At 31.9% G+C, this 21,088-nt stretch overlaps 1 protein-coding gene across 1 annotated transcript; it reads right to left on the bottom strand.

Annotated features, from left to right (window-relative positions):
• Positions 1–9,811: 9,811 nt before the first annotated feature.
• LOC143074511 (uncharacterized) lies at positions 9,812–13,118 on the bottom strand. The gene is made up of 3 exons (XM_076249935.1): positions 13,063–13,118; positions 11,643–11,733; positions 9,812–10,903 (listed from the first exon to the last, which is right to left on the bottom strand). Exons 1-3 carry the CDS (start codon positions 13,106–13,108, stop codon positions 9,826–9,828), a joined length of 1,215 nt encoding a protein of 404 aa, XP_076106050.1. The 5' UTR covers positions 13,109–13,118; the 3' UTR covers positions 9,812–9,825.
• Between the last annotated feature and the right edge of the window lie 7,970 nt (positions 13,119–21,088).

Raw genomic sequence — 21,088 nt, 5'->3', positions numbered from 1 at the left:
TTGGCATGCCTTTTGATATTTTATTGTCAACGGAAGCACTCCGTTTGTTTTGATACATTTGTATTCGAAAGCTAAAATTTGAACAGGGGCAAGTCACACTTAAACAGTGCCTTAGTTGGAGACTCGGTACTCCATCCAATCTTAGATGTTAGCCAATACCAAATGAGTTTAATAAAATTTCATGTACATGTAGGTTCCATAAAACAGCAAGGTAAATATCATGAATTTCATATTACATATGGTAAATGGGCAGAAGGTCATCAAATTGTCAGAGAAAAAACACATTTGTACGTGTTTCCTAGCAGTTGACAGTGTCTTGTTGTGTATATATCTGCAGTGCAATTTGACAGGTAACTTTGTTCATGTTGTTTTCCAATCAACTTTTGTCTACAGTGGCCAAGCTGGGGATTTAAAAAAGTTTTCCATCTAAAGCCCCAAACCGGCCATAATATAAAAGATTAAGATATTGGCAACATGAACATTTTCGAAATAGGTTATCCAAAGGCCCGAAATATCGTGAGTCTAAATTGGAAACACAACTTCAAAACTCTGATGGATTTAGATTTAAGATTGTGCCAGGTAATGGGCTAAACGCGAAAAAAGAAGACATGAATACTCTTTCCGAATGGGTCAAGGCAGTGGGTTCGTTGATACAAATTAGAATTAAAAAACTAAATGGGTATATGAATAAACATGCTATATCGATATTGAAAGACCCAAATGTTGCTGAGCACCTGTCATACCACTATTAAATGAATTTTGGTCTAAAAAGGTCATTTTGATCTTAACATCATCCGAACAATAAATTATTAAGTCATGTTCAACCTTTCAGTCAACTTTCAGACTTATCCACTGCGGTGAATTCAGTACTGTTTAGACAATTCCCTTGCAGTCAATTCAGTACTGTTCAGTGGATTTTAGACAATTCAGTATAATGCTGATCAATTGATGTGTACAGGTAAAACAGTGTGAACATAGACTGAACTGGTCTTAATTGAATGTAAGCGAATATTGTTCAGATAAAATAACCGTTTCAGATCAAAATTGGTTTTCTAGAGTACCTCGATGACAATATATTGTTGTTCCCACAGATAAATCCCCAAACAACATCGTTTTATTGTGTAAATCAAATTACATCAACTGCTTGATAAAGGATTAAGGTATTGGCAATTGACTTAAAAACTCAACACATACCATCACGACACTACCAAAGAGGAAATCCTGAATAATCATAGGTCTGTTCTATGTTTTTTATTTGGGAATTTCAACCAAAGATGAAGAGATGGATCTTCCTTTTCTTTATTGGATATATAAATTACATAAGTGTCCTTACAGGCAAGCTACATTGCTGGGCTTCAGAGATATTGTGAAACTACCTACTCTAGGGGCGGTGTGAATCAGATGTGGATACTTAAAAAATCATAAATCTGTTAGAGTAAATACAATCTTAGTCCCATTCCTCTTGCAACAGTATAAAAACATTTGACTTTTCTACCCTTTACAAAAGTATTCCTCATTCCAAACTTTAAGACAAATTTAAAGAATTGTCTTACTTTGTTTCATAAAAAAAAATTGACCAACGTAAATACAAATATCTTGTTTTAGATAGAGACAAATAAAACTTTGTTAAAAATCACTTCGATTCCAACAAAAGTTACTCTGAAACTGACATTATCAAGATGCTTGATTTATTAATTGACAACATATTTGTTACGTTTTGGGACGTGTTTTTCAACAAACATTCATGGGAACAAACTGTGCTCCTCTTCTTGCCGACTTGTTCCATTATTTATATGAAGCAGACTTCATACAGGAGCTTCCTATGACTAATTAAAAGAAGCTTTCGTTATCCTTTCACTTCACGTTCCGCTATATAGTTATCAAAGGTACCAGGACTACCAAGTTTTTTAAAACAGGAAATTTATAAAAATGACCATATAATTGATATTCATGTCAACACCGAAGTGCTGACTACTGGACTGGTGATACCTTCGGGGACGAAACGTCCACCAGCAGTGGCATCGACCCAGTGGTGTGAATAGTTATCAAAGGTACCAGGATTATAATTTAATACGCCAGACGCGCGTTTCGTCTACATAATACTCATCAGTGACGCTCATATTAAAACAGTTAAAAAGCCAAACATATACAAAGTTGAAGAGCATTGAGGACCCAAAATTCCAAAACGTTGTGCCAAATACGGCTATGGTCATCTACTCCTGGGGTAAGAAAATCCTTAGTTTTTCGATAGATGAGTTTTTCTCACAAAATAAAAGTTTGGTGACTATGTTGAACTCACCTATCCCATCGAACTGGATATAAGGGATACAACAGATACAGTTAAGCCTGCCTCATACTAGAATATTGAGTAACATCTAGAAATTGACAACGAGGGTGGGTTGAGAACAAAACTTTACGACAAAAGAGATGATTTCAGCTTCCCAATTGTAAATTTTCTATTTGTATGTAGCAACATTCCAACAACGCCTGCAAATGGAGTATATATTTCCAGTTGATTCGATATTCCAGAGCTTGCATTTCTTATCATGATTTCCTTGATAGAAGGTTGCTGCTGACAAAGAAGCTATCAAACCAAGGGTTCCAAGTGGTGAAGTTGAGGTCATCCCTTCGAAAATTTTACGGACTCCATCATGAGTTGGTTGACCGTTATGGAATATCTGTTTCACAGATGACGACGAATATGTTATAATTGTCGTTACCATAATCCCGTCCTCTTTTCCTCGAATCTTTTTGATTAGACTCATCACCGAGTTTGTACTTACATGAGCAACATGACGGGTGCCACATGTGCAGCAGGGTCTGCTTACCCTTCCGGAACCCCTGAGATCACCTCCGGTTTTGGTTGGGTTCGTGTTGCTCAGTCTTTAGTATTTTATTTTTTTACTATTGTTTGCCTTTCGTCGTTTTTTGCTTTTATTTCATGGCGTTTTCAGTTGGTCATCGACCTTATGAGTTTGAATATCCCTTTGGTATCTTCCGCCTCTCTTTTGTTGATGAACTACTTAGACCACTCGGCCAAGCTGCCCCTGATATTGATATTGATCGAAAGGTATCAGACAGCATATCACATGTCTCAGAACTATAGACAAAACTTTGATGTCAGAACGCTATTTTTTTTCAGTAAAACAAAATAGTGGACCACGTTTGTTTTTTTCACAAGTCTCGTGAAGTCACGAGGACAAGATATCAGTTTGACTGGTCCTTAATAAAAGTTACATTTCTCTATGTAATTATAGTAGTCTCAACTTACAACCTCATCACAATAGCGTTTTAGAAACAGTAGAAACACAATGCATCGATGTTTAGAAACATGCCAAATGCAGCTATTTGTTTTTTGCACATTCCAAATCTGTAAAACCAACTTTATTCTAAAGATTTGTTACGTCTCAACACATGAAACTCGATATAGAATTAAGTTATCCAATATAAGCAACAAAGCCGGGTGAATATCGGAGCATGGACTCTTGGCAAATGTCTACCCTAGTCAGCAGCAGTGCTTCCGGATAGTTGGTAGTTAATGAAAATTGCCAAAGGAGGCGTTATGAAATATATAGAATAATGACATTTTTGTTTTTGATACTGACTTTATCAGCAAGAATATTAAACGAGTCTGCCAGGCGAGCTGATATTCGAGCTGATGAAGTCAGTATAAATAAATGCCATTATAATTTTTATCGGCAATTTGTCTTAACAATATTGAAAATATGAAATAAAATGAAATATTTGGTAAAACTATTTTTACGCGTACAAAATGTTGTGATAGTTGTTCGATTGTGTGAATAAAGTTTCGTGCATTATTAATCTATCAAATGATAATTTTCAGATATCAGTTTGGTATTTTTTAGTCTTGTTTTATACATATTTGCTTCAGGATTTCAAAGTTCTTGTCAATGATGAAAGGCTAGAAGTATTTTTATACTTTTTAATCGTGAAATGGCAGCTTTTTTTAGAACATCCTTGCTTCGTCAAATCACAATGGTGCCTTTCTATTCTAACGTATGTTAAAGGTCCGCTTCGAAGTATAAAAGTTCTGAATGGTCCTGCAAGAAATCATTTAATGGATCAATAATTAAAATTAAAAAATAATTCTTGCATGTCATGTTCTGTTCTTATTTTAACATTCCACTAGTCGGTTTTAAGATATTGACAAATATAATGGCTCCCCCATGTTAAAAAATGATATAGACCATGAATTGCAAGCATTGTTTTTTTTTTTTAATTTTACTTATTTGTTCATTAAATGTTGATGAAAATTACAGAAGTTAGATTTAATTGAACCTTAGGGCAAATATTGACTCTTTGTGAATTTATTTCAAATGGACAAGAAGGCAATACCGGCAAAATAAAGAGTAAATTGGACGGACTTAATCAATACATTTGCCATTCAAAATATACCACGAGAAAGAACAACAGATTATATATATCGTCATCACCAAAATTCTGTCAAAAATCTTTTACGTCAGGAAACCCAAAGTATAGATAAAGGGACTAAGAGAGAAAAATAAATAGAAGCAGTGATCACAGTAGCATCTCTTAAAATATAAACAGTAATATATTGCTATTGATAAAAAAAATTAACTTTTGTCACAGCGCTGAATTTGAAGACTAAATACAAATATGTCTTATGATAACACATGACAAGCTTTCAAGGATAATCATGCCTCAGGTTAAAGGTTTAAATTCTAACTTTTTTCTTTTAGTTTCAAATAAAAACCAACAAAGAAAAAAATATTCTATTTAACGCAAAGTGTGAAAGAATTGTAAGAGAAAAGTCAAACAAACATGACATTAGTTTAAGATCTGAAAAATCTATTTTTAGATACATTCAAAACGGAAACCTTTCTCTTTTATTTCGCGGACATCTTTTATTTAAAAAATAACAATGTTGTATTCAGCTGGAATCTAGAGGCAATACATCATTGCTTACGATATGAATCACTATCAAAGTTACCAGGCTGATAATATGATAAAACTGAGATTCACACAGAATATACCGTTTCACTAAGCGAATTGATATGTGCTATTTCATAAAATCAATTATTGGCTAATTATTATCAATTACTTATATCAATAATGACCGTTCTTACAAATTCAAATAACGTAAACAATGGATTTCAGATGCCTTTTTTAATTGCCTTATAAAAAATGTTTTATAGTAATATCTGAAATCTAAATCTAATTTCAAGCATCAGGCTCAATACCTTTTTGATCGGGGAAGTGACTATAGCTTGAATGAGAACAAGATGCAATCACACGTCGTAAAAACATTGAACATGTGTTGAAAATTAAGTAGCATTATATTTGAAGAAAAAGCAATTAGAGCAAAACCAACACTTACATGGATTAGTTATTTGCCGAAAACATACACATTAATAACAAAGAAACTAAATATTGTTTTGTTAGAATATCTACATATTGTGAAAATATTGTACATTGAAATTGTTAATCATATTCCACTTACAAACAACAAAGTGAAAAGAAAGTTACTATATAAAGAACGAGTACACTGTTCGGTTATATGTGATATATTTGAATCACCAGCACAAAGAAGTGATGACTGGTGTTAAATGTCCTGAATTCTTTTCTTTCCCTGTAAAACACAAAACAATTAGATAGAATATCTAAGTATCATCCAATGTTCTATTTTAAATTTTTACAAAATGTTTAAATGTAATCATATTCACTAACTAAACAATTGTTTTTCTGATTTAATCTTTAGTTAACAATATTTAGTATGCATTATGAATATGAACGATTTAGTCTGGTTTAAAGTTTGATAACATTTTCTTATATTTTTACAAAACAATATTGTACCACATTTTGGTATCCATGATCAACTTAACATGGATTATCTATAATCTATTCAGTAAATTAATTTAACTCTTTTTGGTTTTTACATCAAACCTGAAAAGACTGAAACCTAAAGCATATAGTCTTGTTACGATTTGAAAGTATTTTGTAGATATTTTCTTGTTGTTGACACAGTACTGTTCATGCATTTCCTAGCAGGCAATCAAGAAGTGTTCCCTATACTTTAGACCCATAAGTGTTGCGTTGTGTTTATAGGTAAAACTACTGAAATGACTGAACAAAGACTGAACAAGTCGTATGTAATCAAAACAAAAAATAGCTTGATAACTCAACAATAGAGTCAAAATATACCGACTGAAGATTATCAATCGACAGTAAACTGGCAACGCCATAGCAAAACAAGAAAAAAATGTAAAAAAAAAACAACAGTACACAATATGAGACAAATACAATGTTTGTTGTCGTCGTTCCTTGTTAAATATCTGTTTGATTTTGTTCTGATTGAGATCGTGACATGAAGTGACTGCGGTACCCTTATTTTGACAGTTTCATCTAGTGTAACTGTTTTCTTCACGCATCGTTGTCAATATAGTGGAATTCGATGAGACTGTCATACAAATGAGATGTTGAGCGCCATGGAACCAGGTTCAATCTACTAGTTTCTACATACCTGAATGCCGGTACCAGGTCAGGAATATTGTAGTTGTTGTCCATTCGTTTGACGTGATTAAAGTTTTTCATTTTTTGATTTTGCTATTTGGTTAGGGACTTTCCAATTTGAATTTTCCTCGGAGTTTAGAATTTTATGGATTTTATTTTTTTTATACATGTTTGTCGAAAACGAACAAGTAATGTCACAGCAACAACAAAAACTAAAGACGGTTCGTTTTATGAAGTTTTTAAGTTAATTTGTATTGTATTGGAGACTATTGTTTGTCTTTCTTGACAAGTGCCTTGACGACCAATTCTTGACTGTGTTAAATGTGTCTCAATCAGTCATGACATATTCTTGACTTTCTTGGTACTGTCTGAATATGACTTGACATATTCTTGACATTCTAAGTAGTGTCTGAATATGCCTTGACAGTCATAGAGCTGTCTGAATACAAATGTATACAAGTGTCTTGACACATATTTGACATTCTTAAACATCTGTGGACACTATCTCAACAGTATAAATTGAACAAACACATTCTTCCCTGTTTATGATTTTCTATTGCTGTTACTATATGCTTATTTTTATTAATCGTTAAAACTAAACTTTGAACAATCAAGGATTATTTTTGTATAATAAAATACCCTTTGGGTACACCTAAGTAGAAATACCCGAATTACCCCCAATTTAGTTGTATTTTGATTTATTTTTTATTTAACTTTTAATAAATTGTTTTCACCTGGAATATATGTCACAGCTACTGACAAACAGCATTTATATTTTTTGCCGTTCGAAAAACTGGCAGTCAAATTTGCTTTACTAAAATGGGTTACTTGAGGCATGTTACATTTAGAAATTGACAATGAGGGTCGGTTGATAACAAAACTTTACGACAAAAGAGGTGATTTCAGCTTTCCAATTGTGAACTTTCCATTTCCAAGTAGCAACATTCCAGCAGCAACTGCATACGAGGTATATATCTCCCAATTGATACAATTTTTCCGTGCTTGTATTTCCTATGATGATTTTCGTGATAGAGGGTTGCTGCTCATAAGGACGCTATTAAACCAAGAGTTCCAAACGGTGGAGTTGAAATCATCCCTTCGTAAATTTTACGGACGCCATCACGAGTTAGTAGACCGTTATGGAATAAGCGTTTCACTACAACCCCTTCTCTGTAATGAATGTGACCTACCGATTAAGACTATTTACTGGATATGTTATAACATGAGCTACACGACGGGTGCTACATGTGGAGCAGAATTTGCTTACCCTTCTAAACACCTGAGATCACCCCTGATTTTTAGAGGGGTTGGTGTTGCTTATTCTTTAGTTTTCGATGCTGTGTCATGTGCATATTGTTTGTCTGTTATACTTTTTCATGTTTAGCCAGACGTTGTCAGTTTATTTTCGATTTATGAGTTTGAATGTCCCTCTGGTGTATTTTGTTACTCTTTTCAAAATGTGATTATCGTTTGGACCCTACAATTCATTTTGGGCATGTGTGGCTAAAAAAAGGAAAAGGGGGGGGGGGGGGGGCTTTCGTTTGGGACAAAGAATTTGTTCCCATCTAGATTCTAAATCTTATTAATTTTTTTAGAACAACCAAAAACATGTTTTTTTTTCAAAATTGAGTGTTGAATTTCATAATATTTATTCACAACTAAATCTTTGTATAATTCCTTCCTGATTTTATTTCTCAAGATTTCTTCAAACAAAATAAATGTTAAGATCTATATTATGCATGTCTGTTTAAGATCCATTTCATAGGACCAAATCATTGATGGAATCCTTTATATATATACAGTTTTCTATTATTCCTGCAGAAGATAATAATTTGTTAATGTTTAAATATTTCACTTCATAATTTTGATGAAGAAAATCGTTTTTAATTCATTATTTAAATGATAATTTTCATTTTCATCTATCAACAAATTTTTCATATTGCAGTGATTCGGTCAGTCAATTGAATTTGGTCAGTTGCATGGCTGATTACAGGTAAACCAGTAATTTCCAATATGACAGTTGCGTGTACCATGGGGTGTGGAATACTTTACTTTTATGGGGAACATCCTTTCCACGTGTAAGACTTCATATATATTGCAAAAGATGAAATTACACAAATTGTCAATCAAGAAGAATTAGGATACAATTTTTTTTATTAGAATACTTTGCTATTTATGAAAAACACATTTTGGTAAAATAATTGTTTACCTTTAACATTTAATATGATGCATGTAAAAGGAAATATGTCTACAGTGTCATTGGTTTTAATCATTTAGAAATTATTTATCAGAATCAGGAATGCACATTTTCATTTATTTAAAAACCTACATTTAAATTGTTTTATATCAGCATATCCACATTTAAATTGTTTTATATCAGCATATCCACATCTAAATAGTTAATATGTTAGATTTCATATCTATATTTGTTCGGTTATAATTATTTATATACAAAAAAAATTCAATTATTTTTTATGTCCAAGTTTTGTTTTTGTTGTAACAATTGTAACAACAGTACAGCATATAAAGAAAAATAAAGATACATTAGATGTATGTTTCATTGTAATACTTTATTCTGATTGGCTAACTGCACATCACGTGTTATTCCTTCAGCAATTGCATTACTCAATAAAACTTATTATTCATGATAACACGCGGTCCCACAATAAAGTGCACAGGTGAATTAAATAAAAAAATATAAAATTCGTGTTTCATTATCATAGCTAAACAAATGTACTTATAAGTATTGAATGCTTCTTTTTGTAACTTCATAAGGTTGTAAAAGCGTTGACCGTGAGCACATTTTTAGAATGAAGCGCTTCTGAGCTTCATACAGATGCACTTCGGTGAACGCTTTTACACCCCAATGAAGTTACAAAAATCATTCAATTTTTAAATAAAGATACATTAAAGTTATATTATGTTTTTCGGTAATGATTTGTAAAACTGAGAATTGTCAAGTAAATTTAAGACACAATTCAAAATGTTCAGAATATGTCAAGCCATACTGAGAAAAAACAACAATGTCAAGAATCTCTTCACATATTTAAAGACAGTATTCAAATGTCAAGAATTTGTCAAGACCATACTCAGAATGTCGAGAAATAAATTTCATACATATTTAATGTAAATGAGAATTGGTCAAGAAAAATCAAGACACAAGTCATACTTTTGGAGAATATCGAGTAAGATTCATGCAAATTAAGACAAAAAAGGGTCTTTTTGTTGTGTGAACTATGTATATCAGATTGATTTAGTCGACCCCTCAATTGTTTTTGTTACGAAATATAGTTTATTATTTTGAAACAAATATCCTTATATATCTTTTTCGATCTATTCTCCGACCTTTCCTGTTCCTATTATATTTGTATCTTTATAATTCCCTGCAAACGAATTACCAACGTTCCTGTTGTCGTTTGCCTTGTTACCATTTCCGTTGTTTCCACTTCCAAGAATCCAGCCAAGTTCCCTTCCAAGAATTTTGCCAAGTTTCCTGCCAAGCCCTCTGACATTTTCTATTCCTCCTACTTTTGTATCTTTATTATTTTCTGCATATGAATTACGAACGTTGCTGTTATCGTTTGCATTTTTACCATTTCCTTTGTTTCCACTTCCTAGTATCAAGCCAAGTTTCTTTCCAAGAATCAAGCCAAGTTTCCTTCCAAAAATCTGGCCAAGTTTCCTTCCAAGACCTATGGCATTTCCTATTCTTCCTTCTTGTGTATCTTTATTTTTTTCTTCATACGAATTACCAATATCGCTAGTGTCATTTGCCTTGTTACCATTTTCGTTGTTTCCATTTCCAAGAATCCAGCCAAGTTGCCTTCCTAGAATCTTGCCAAGTTTCCTTCCAAAGCCCCTGGCATTTCCTATTCTTTCTATTTTTGTATCTTTATTATTTTTTGCATACGAGTGACCAATGCTGCTGTTGTCGCATGTATTATTAAAATTTCCGTTGTTTCCACTATTAAGATTCCAGTCACATTTACTTCCAAGGCCTTTGATATTTTCTATTTCGCCGACATGTGTTTCTTTGTTATTTTCTTTATTTGAATTACCAACGTTGCTGTTGTCGTTTCCATTGTTATCATTTCCGTTGTTTCCACTTCCAAGGTTCCAGTCACATTTCCTTCCAACGTCTCCGACATTTCCTATATCTCCTACTTTTGTTTTTTTATTATTTTCTGTATTCGAATTACCAACGTTGCTGTTGCCGTTTCCATTGTTATCATTTCTGTTGTTTCCACTTCCAAGGTTCCAGTCACATTTCCTTCCAACGTCTCCGACATTTCCTATATCTCCTACTTTTGTTTTTTTATTATTTTCTACATACGAATTACCAACGTTGCTGTTGTAGTTTCCATTGTTACCATTTCCGTTGTTCCCACTTCCAAGGTTCCAGTCACGTTTCCTTATAAAGATTAAGAATAGTAATGTTCATAGGCCGGGTATAAAAGAGTCAACTAAGAATTAGTGAAAAGTATCAAATAAATTTCCTTGAAAAAAGAATGGGCGAAAGATACCAGATGGACATCAATTTTATATATGTTTCTGGAAAATTTTCCTAAAATTGAATGACAAGTTTTGTAGAAAGTGTCAATGCGAGGAAAATATCCTACTCGGAAGCAATGTCAGATATTCTTTTTTTTTTAACAACGATTTATTTTCTATTTATTGAGTTGAGAAACCAAAGCATTGTAAAACACTACCATCTAGACAAAATCTATCTCTTTTAGGCTTTTAATGTAAAAAAAAAAAATACATATAACATAAAGAAGAGTTTCATAATTTTTGTTTAAAGCATCAGATTTAAAAAACTTATAAAAAAAGTCTCAGCTATGAATTCTTCATATTACTCAATTTATTTGGGCGGAGTTTAACCGGTTCGCTTATAATAAACCAGTCCATCTATAGATAGGTGTTGTAGAATAAACTCATCAATGAAGTATCCAGTCATTCTTTTGTCAATTCCTTTGATGACACTGATAGGTGATTAGAAATCAGTTAAAATTATAACAGCAATCATCCTTATCAAACACATCTTCAAATAGACTGTAATTATGCAAATTAAAACATAACCTCCGCCCGATCAGTTGAAATAACATTGGTAATACATGCAGAATAAAAAACTAATACAACTTTGGTATTACCTGAGATAATTCATTAGGGAATTAATGGCGAAGTCATCACTGTCACCATTTATTTCTCCAAGATCTGCATTTCCGTTTCGAATACTCATTCCTTAAATTTTTACAAAAAAAATGTATTTGGTATTAGTTTTTTGGAAAAATGTAAAACAAGTTAGAAGTTCTGCAAAAATTTGTGTAATGAGGGGTTCACACATTGCCGATTATTGCTCCCGTTAGAGATCAGACAGCGATACGACACGAAAAGTGAAAAAGTCGGTTTACTATCCTCAATTATCTGGAATGTCCTATCATTGTCATACGTCTGTCTGTCGTTTTAGTTCGTAACAGATTCCTACGGGTGGAGAAGGGTCCGAATAGTTCGGCGAAGCACCCGACAGTTAGGTGCGTCCCGTAACATTCGGGGAAACTTAGCCAATTTTGTGTAGTCGTAATACAATCGTGCTTATGTCGTGACAGATTCTGCTGTATCGGATTAAAATCCTAACAATTGCTGTTTTTCTGCCGATTGAATCCAGATTGCATCCAAATCTTGTCGATTGCGAACCGTTTTTGCCCAAACCTTTCCGGAACAGTCCCGTTATTAATACGAAATTTGTCAATGATACCCACGTCAGAGTCCCGACAATTAGAGAATACAATACGACTGAGACCAGACAAAGCCGTTTGCAATGCGATAGAGCGGACCGTGATAGGATTACGTTCCGACAGTACCTGATCATCCCGAGTTTACCCACAGTTTTAGAACGGATACTTTCCGTGAGCATCGGTTAACTGTCTGTTCACTGTCTGATATTTATCGGATTACATTCGGTACAATCGGGACGCAGTCGTGACAGATTCGGTCTGATTTTACCAGGCGAAATATACAAATTGGATTAGACGCGGATTGAGAACGGGATTATCGGGATAAATTTGCTTGGAAACGGTTGAATATCGACGCTTCCTGAAAAATATATGATTGTTGTCGTGATTAAATTATTGGTTTTACAAATTTTAATTAAAGTTTATGTTTCTATCACGATTCACAGGTTCTTGATCAGACTTTTGACAAACTTTAATTGGGAATGTGTGACCCCAGCTTAAGAGTAGTAATTTTGTTTTGTCATTAAAACACACACTAAAACTCTTCTGAAGTGTCACAGGGCTTTAGTGATTGACATTGCTCACATTAGTAAATATTTAGCAACATTTCCAAACCATATAATTCTAATTGATATTCTGTAAAATCTTACAAAAAAAAAAAATGAACTCAAGTCTTATCATATAACTCATACATGTGTTAATCCCTAATGCTTTTGTAAAGAATAAATAATACCTTAATATGATTACATTGTAAATTAACCGTGTAACTACTTTGTGTTATGTTTCTAAAAACTGTTTGTATTACAGTTTGGTATACGTATTAACATAATATTCTTACCACATACTGCCATGAACAGACAGCTAAATATGATTATAGCCTTCATTATTACTAGCTTTCTGAAATAGAAAAAAAGTACAATATAGTATTACATTGCCATTGAGATTGCATGTTATCTAAACACAAATGAAAAAAATGTGTAGTGCTTTTTGATTCGTATATGTCGTGAAATTCATATGACTGTTAAAACATGTTATTTTAGAATAATTTAATTTTGGATGTAACACGTCTTCTGATTGGCTGACGTTATTTTGTTATGAGCCCATAGACATAATTTAGTCATGTGACCGTGACGTCATAAACGTTTTTTCATAGTTTTCTATGGTTTAAAATGGAAATCAGAATTAAATTATAAGAAATGACTGTAATATTGTTTCGGTCTATTCGAAATAACGTAAATAATGTGGTGCACACTGTTAAATAACCCGTTACACGCTTTAGTCAGTGTGCACCAATTTTTTTATGGTATTTCTTCATAGACAGAAAGAAATATTACAGTCATTCCTTAAATATATGTGCAAGTTCGTATACAACACTACACGAAATTCCGGTTTTGAAGAGGTATGCAAATGATTAGTAAATGTATTCAGATACCGACAGTTACATATATTTACAAACCGCTGCATTTAGTTTTTCATGTCTTTACATGTTGTAAATATCAACATTTCTTGTGATATACCCTTATAGGGGGTTATAAGAGACCGCGGTTTATAGAATAAATTAACACATAAGCAACAAACTCATCATAGATACCAGGATTAAAATCTTATATTTACGCCAGATTCGCGTTTCGTCTACAAAAGACTTATCCGTGACTCTCAATTAAAATATGTTAAACAGGCCAAATAAAGTACGAAGTTGAAGAGTATTAAAGATAAAAAAAAATCTTAAAAGTTTTGCCATACACAGCTAAGGTAATCTATTCCTGAGGTATAAAAGCCTTAGTAATTTAAAATATAAAGTTCTCTTAACAGTCAATTTATAACCAATGATAAATCACGTCAACACAAAAGTGCTGACCACTGGGCTAGTGAGACCCCCGGGGAATTAAAACTCCACCAGTAGTGGCTTCGACCAAGCGCTTGTAAATAAACTCATGATAGATTCCAGGATTGAAATTTTATATTAACTCCAGACGCGCGTTTTTTCTACAAAAGAATATTTCGTGACTCGAATAAAAAATTGTTAAAAAGGCCAAATCATTTTTAAAGTTAACAATCTGTATATATTTATAACCATCTGAAAACAATCGCAAACTTATGTATTTGTATTACTCTAAAATGGAAATCTTTGTCATGTATTTTTCTAAGTCGTAAACTCATCAATTTGTTTCTAGAATAAAATTCATCAGGTAACATTTGTTTTTGTCAAATTAATTATTTGTCTAGGACTATATTTATAATAATTTCTTAAAAAGTTATACGTACAAGAAAATTAACTTACATTTTTGTTTGGACTAAAAAAAGGTTAAAAATTAGCACTTCGGAAGCTGTCAGAAGATTTCAAGACGCCCTAAACATAAAATTGTTCATATTTTGAGTTAGAGCCGATGAATTTTCTATAATTCTGATATAATTTGTCCCAAAAATAGTACAACACACTGTAAAAGTTTCTTTGAGAAAGCGCAGGTGGGATTTTTTTTTTATTTTCATTTATGTTCTGAAAGAAATGCACTACGAAATAATTGTGGTCTCGGACCAAATATACTAAGCAAAAATAAATCCGTTACACAACCAACAGTTGAGAGAAACACATCAATTATTAGAAAAAAGCAACTGATCAACAGAAACACTGAGTTGGAACAAAAACAAACGCCAATATATATGCAATGCACTATTTGGTAACAGATGCAATTTGCCAAACTTGGTAAATGATGTTTTAAGAAAAAATGGCGGATTGAATCTTGTTTTATAGCTTACATGGTTACCTATGCTTGCACACCGATGAAAAAAGTGAAAAATGTGATTGGTGAAATTCCATTGATGTGTATTGTCTTGCATGCAATGAAATGTTATGTGAAATGTACTCAACAGGATAAAACTTAGCTCGTGCCAATTATTTCTTTTTTTGAAACAAAGATTAAATTGGACAAAGACTAACAGAAGGAAATCAAAGATTATATAAAAATTCATCGCTTAATAGAAACCTTTAAAGGTTTTTAGTAACTAAATAGAATCAAACGAAAGTAGGACAAATCATTGGTGCTATGTTTAAAGAAAATCTATCCCATTACTTTTTCGTTTTTATGTTTAACGAGATATATTACGGTTTAAAACATGAAACGTGGGTTGTTGTATGTTACGATTACTTTCAAATCGAGAAAACAAAGTTCTATTCATAGAAATTATAAAAAAACAACCGTCGATTTATTCTTACCCCTGTTAAACTTGAAAAAATACACATCGCTAGTCTGTTGGATAGTTACCTTTGTTGATTGACTATTTTAAGTAATGTACGATCGTTCGCAAATAATACATATTTGCCCCTAAAGTTACAGAAAATGATAAGCTTCGTCTTGTTAATCATGTACATGATACAAAAAGTTAACACATTAAAAAAGCCATGCGTTCAAGGCGGTTGTGTGGATTAAGGTTCAGCAGTAACGTTCAAAATCAAGAATAAATTATGCATATAGAACATTGTGCATTCTTGATGCTATTATAAAATTCCTGTTAAACTACTGTTAAATGTTAGATAATGTTTTGTAAATGAAACAAGTGCTTCAATAAGGACTGTGTGTCTAAATTTGAAATGTGGCTAAAATGTATTTACAAATATTGATTCATTATTCCTTGTTAACTATAATTTCTACTTAATTTCTTTCCAGGTTATCAAAATGGTTCATAGCAGAACTCTGTTTTCAATAAAAAAAAAACACAATATAGGACAGTATTTTGGCCTCGAAGCATTCTAACGAAGGGAGTGTTAAACAGCCTTTTGTAGTATTCTTGAAATTAGTTGAAGCAAAACATATAAACATTTAAAAATAACAAATACCAACTTCCAAGAAAAAATCAAAGAGATAAAAACTTTATCAAACTGCAAAACTTTAAACAGAAGCACATCATTCGAAAGGAAAACATGTAATATTCCTTACCTGTTAAACGCTTCTCCTAATGTAAAAACTTGTCAATAGTTTCACGTAATTTGATGTCATCATTAACATCAATATGGAAAGGATGACAGTGCTGAATGTTTCTATGAAGTATACAAATAGATATTTATACCCCAAGCGTGTTATTAATCTTAAAACAAAATTGATCATCTAGCTAAAACTGGAATTGAAAAAGATTTAAAAGTATTTAAAAAATGTCTTTCTAAATTATATGCTGTTAACAATTTACAACTAGTAAACAACTTATATATATATATATTTATATGTATTTACATTTATTAAAATAATTTCTAAAAACATAAAGTAAATGGAATAAATGAAAGATATTCAGTGAAATTTGAAACAAAATATAAGTAACGCAATTATGTTTACAGAGAGATGATATCATCAGAGCATTAAGTAAAAATACAAAAATACTGTGCGCCAAGAAAAATTCAAAACGGAAAGTCCCTGGCAAAAAAAAAACCCAACTCAAACACATCAAACGAACGAATAATACTTGGCGTATTCCTGACTTGTACAGGTATTTCCCTGCGTAGGCAAAATGGTGGATTAAACCTGGTTTTATAGCTAGCATAACCACTCAATTGTATGACATTTGCATATTTACTTCTCTATTCAACATCTGTTAACATGTAGATTACTTTGTATAGCCATTTTATGTCGATGGGAGTAACAATAACTCGAGATCATACCAGAACCAAAACAAACGATCACACAAACAGGTGAAGGAGAATACAAATTAAAAAAGTAAACCTTATCGTAGCAGAAAGTCAACGCTATGTAAAAGATTCTTCAAAACGTATGTTTGTGATATACATATGCCTTAACAAACAGTAATCTATTCATAGTATGCTATATTTTTTCTACACATTAGGAATTGTACTAGAATATCAATTGATAGAAATCAGTACATGTTAAATAGTCAGTGTTAAAGTTTTGTATCTCCTTGACCGGTTACTTTGGGATAGTTTTTATAACACTACATACTTATAAATAAGGTGGGTTATCACGTACCAAGCACACGTTCGTTTTTAGATACGAACGTATACACCATATTATACAAGTGGTCGATTTAAATGTCATTTCTATTTCTAAATGATAATAATCTGCTTAAAGAAAACCAAGGACAGGCTAATAATCTAAATTATCTTAAATGCATATATTGAAATAACAAAAGTAATAATTGAACAACGTTAGATATTGCCTTTGCAGGAATTATTAGACAAAACACATTCTCTATTGTTCGTGTTTTTTTCATATTTTGTGAGCAGTGTGAAAAAAAAATATTTCGCATCACTCTTGATCACTCTGTTTTCAGCAAATGTTTGGTTGAAATTAAATTATGACATTGCATTTTCTTGATTTCGTTCAAATTTCCTTTATGTCGTCCTGTTAAAAGGCGACTGTGTCTGATTTTTTATATCTTATTAAAGAACACAACTTTCTGATTTTTTTTTAAAAGGAAGGACACAAATTTTTGTTTTACGATAGTACCCACTCTAAACATTAATTTTTTTTTTAAAACTGCTCATGAAATCTTGCTCTTTAAATATTAACGGTATCGAATGAAGAAATATTGTAACACACGTGATGTTGTTAAGGAATCTGCATTTACTTATATAAACATGTTTAGATTATGATCTAAAGGTAGGGCTAGGTGGCAAAGGTGTTCTTGATAATTGTGAAATTAAAAAAAAAACTGAAGTAATTTACGGCATCATTGTTTGAGAACAATATCATTAGGAAAATAACATATCTCAAATTTAAACAGAAAGTGTTACTTTATGAGACATAAATCAAACACTAATGACATGACCGCGCAAAACTAAGCACAAAACTACGACATGCATATAATCATTAACAAAATGAAGCAACACGAATAATATAGCATGAAGACAAATCTTTATCGATCACAATAACAGAGTTCCAAAATCAAACTGTGTTTTTATCTTTAAAATGTGATGTTTTTCTTTAAAACAATCAGAAATTGGAAAGCGCTACGTTTAATTTGTTTTAAAATATAATATTATAAAATTTGCATTAGATAAAAACAGATATTTTACATATCATCAAACGTTTCGATACTGATCGTCCCTATTTGTTAATGAATCATAGACTCTATTTCAAATATAATTAAAAGAATAGCTGTAACAGGGAAAAACATAATATGCAACCATTGATACATGTCAATTAAGAACCCGTTGTTGTGTTTTCTCATTTCCTATTATATTCGTATTATAAGATCACGATCAAAAGTATTGCACGCAAATTATATGTAGGTTAGTTTTGAGTATGAATTAAATACAAAACTTAAACTGATCATGACACATCCAGACTTGATAAACTTCATTGTTTTGTTTAGTTTTGTTCATTTGGTTTTATTTAACAATAGCAAGATATATATTTGTGTGTTTCAATGGAAAGTTAGACCATGATCATTCAAAATATGTTATTGGTTTGATCAAAAACATAACAGAATATTATATTGATATCGATATATCTATATTTATTTGTTATCTCAAAACAGTCAAGTCAAGCTTCATATAATATAGTTTTTGTTTTACAAAATGTTGTCCATTAATTTGTATTCTTTTCTAATTTTGATTTCCATTTGTTTCTTATCAAAAGGATTGGCAGATGATTATAAGTATTGATAGATCGTAATAAGTGGATAAGTCTACAAAGTGACTGAAAGACAGAAACTGACTTATACATCAATAGTTTCTGGGTATTCTGAAATGACAATTTCAGATCATAATTGGTATACTGGATAACCTTCTACCAAACACAACATCCAAACCTTACTGAAAAAAATATAATCTATAATCTATATATAATCTCTATCTGAATTTTACAATTACACAGCATACATTCATTTGTAGTGAGTATATATATCTCATTTTGCATTTTGTTACTTTCAAATAGATATGGTACAATGAATTTGATAGTCATGTGTCAATTATATATATTTGTTACATTGATATTCGTGGCATTTTTCCAGATAGATGATTCCAGTTTTCTTAATGAACAGCTGTTCATGATGAAGTAGTAGCATACCATCTGTCCAATAAACTCATCATAGATACCAGGACTAAATTTTGTATATACGTCAGACGCGCGTTTCGTTTACAAAAGACTCATCAGTGACGCTCGAATCCAAAAAGGTTAAAAAGGCCAAATAAAGTACGAAGTTGAAGAGCATTGAGGACCAACATTCCTAAAAGTTTTGCCAAGTACAGCTAAGGTAATATATGCCTGAGGTAGAAAAGCCTAAGTATTTCAAAAATTCTAAATTTTGTAAACAAGTATTTTATAAATATTACCATATCAATGATGATTCATGTCAGCACCAAAAATTGCTGACTACTGGGCTGGCGATACCCTCGGGGAAATAAATCTCCACCAGCAGTGGCATCGACCCAGTGGTTGTAAACAAACTCATAATAGATACCAGGAATAAATTTTGTATATACGCCAGACGCGCGATTCGTCTACAAAAGACTCATCCGTGGCGCTCGAATCCAAAAACGTTTTAAAGTCTTTGTTGTTTCAATAATATTTCAATATTAGTGAAAATTATTATTGGTTTGAAGGTTTATCGGTTACCATCATGAGTTGGTAGATCATAAAAGGGGTTCAGTTTCTAAGCTCACTAGAGACATGTTTCATAACAGATCGAACTGATCGATCTTAAAAATATACGAAATGAAAGTGAGGGGGGAGGGTGTCCACAATGTAGCAATTGCAGATTTTTCTATGTGTGGCATATTCCTGGTTTTGACACTTTCTCCAGGGCTTGACTTTGAAACCCATTTTGAAAGATTATTCAAGAAATTTGAAGCATGGAAGAGGAATTATTATCCTTATATTTTTCATAGTTTTGTGAACATCACGAATTGGTTGACCAATATGATATGCAAGTGTCTCAACACTTTAATGATGTGATTTAATTGTCTCAGATCTTTAGATAAATAAAAAGTCGTGTTATCTGCAGTTTTAACGATTGTGTCTTATTCTTAATTTTCATATTTTGACTGAGTTAAATTCGCATCATTGGTAAAGATCGCATAGGAGACATTATACCCACCGACAAAACATTGGCAATACAAATACAAAAAAGAGCAAGCACACAACTGTGATAGGTGCTCGAAATGAAAGAAATTTTTGAAGGAAAAGAATTCTGAAAATCTGAAAAAAATTGAGCATAGGAAGTAACTATACAGGCGATAGAAATACAGCAGATAACAATACTAATATTGACAACAAGAATAAAATTGTAAATGAAATTGGGGTAGGAAATTTTGAACATCCTGAAAGGAAAAGTGACTAGAGTATCGGCAGTAACGACGAAGGAAATGAAAATTCCGTAAATGGCAACACAAATATTGGCAATAACCAGAAACATAATCACAACAATACAAATGTATTTAAAGCAGGAAATGTCGGAAACAATGGAAAGAAAAGGGGCTGGTCATTTCGAGAAAAAGAGGACGTTAAGGTTATAACCGAGGATAGTTTTGACAAGAACGCAAATGTATTTGGGGTTGTTGTTGTAGAAAATCCTGTACATTGCAATTGTCTTCTGTTTGTCAAATAAAATAAAGAATCTTAAATAAAGACGTGCAACATCAAGTTTTATTTTCTTTGAAATGGCATATAAATATTATGATATGTTAACATGATTAATGAGTCTTGTATTTGATTAACTGTTTTGTATTTTTTGCACCTTTTTATGTATGTGGTTTATATGTCAAAATTGCTGATTTCTTGCTTTATTGTAATACATTTGATTTTGTAAATAGTTCATTTAGAGAATTTCACAAATAAATGGTCCTAATTTGTTTTATAAGTTGTGTTTTCTTGTCTCCTTGCGTTAGCAGCAATATATAAAGAGAATAATACACAGTG

This window comes from Mytilus galloprovincialis, chromosome 5 (genome assembly GCF_965363235.1).
Source record: "Mytilus galloprovincialis chromosome 5, xbMytGall1.hap1.1, whole genome shotgun sequence".
Taxonomy (NCBI): Eukaryota; Metazoa; Mollusca; class Bivalvia; order Mytilida; family Mytilidae; genus Mytilus; species Mytilus galloprovincialis.
This window is presented reverse-complemented; position numbering and strand designations above follow the sequence as displayed.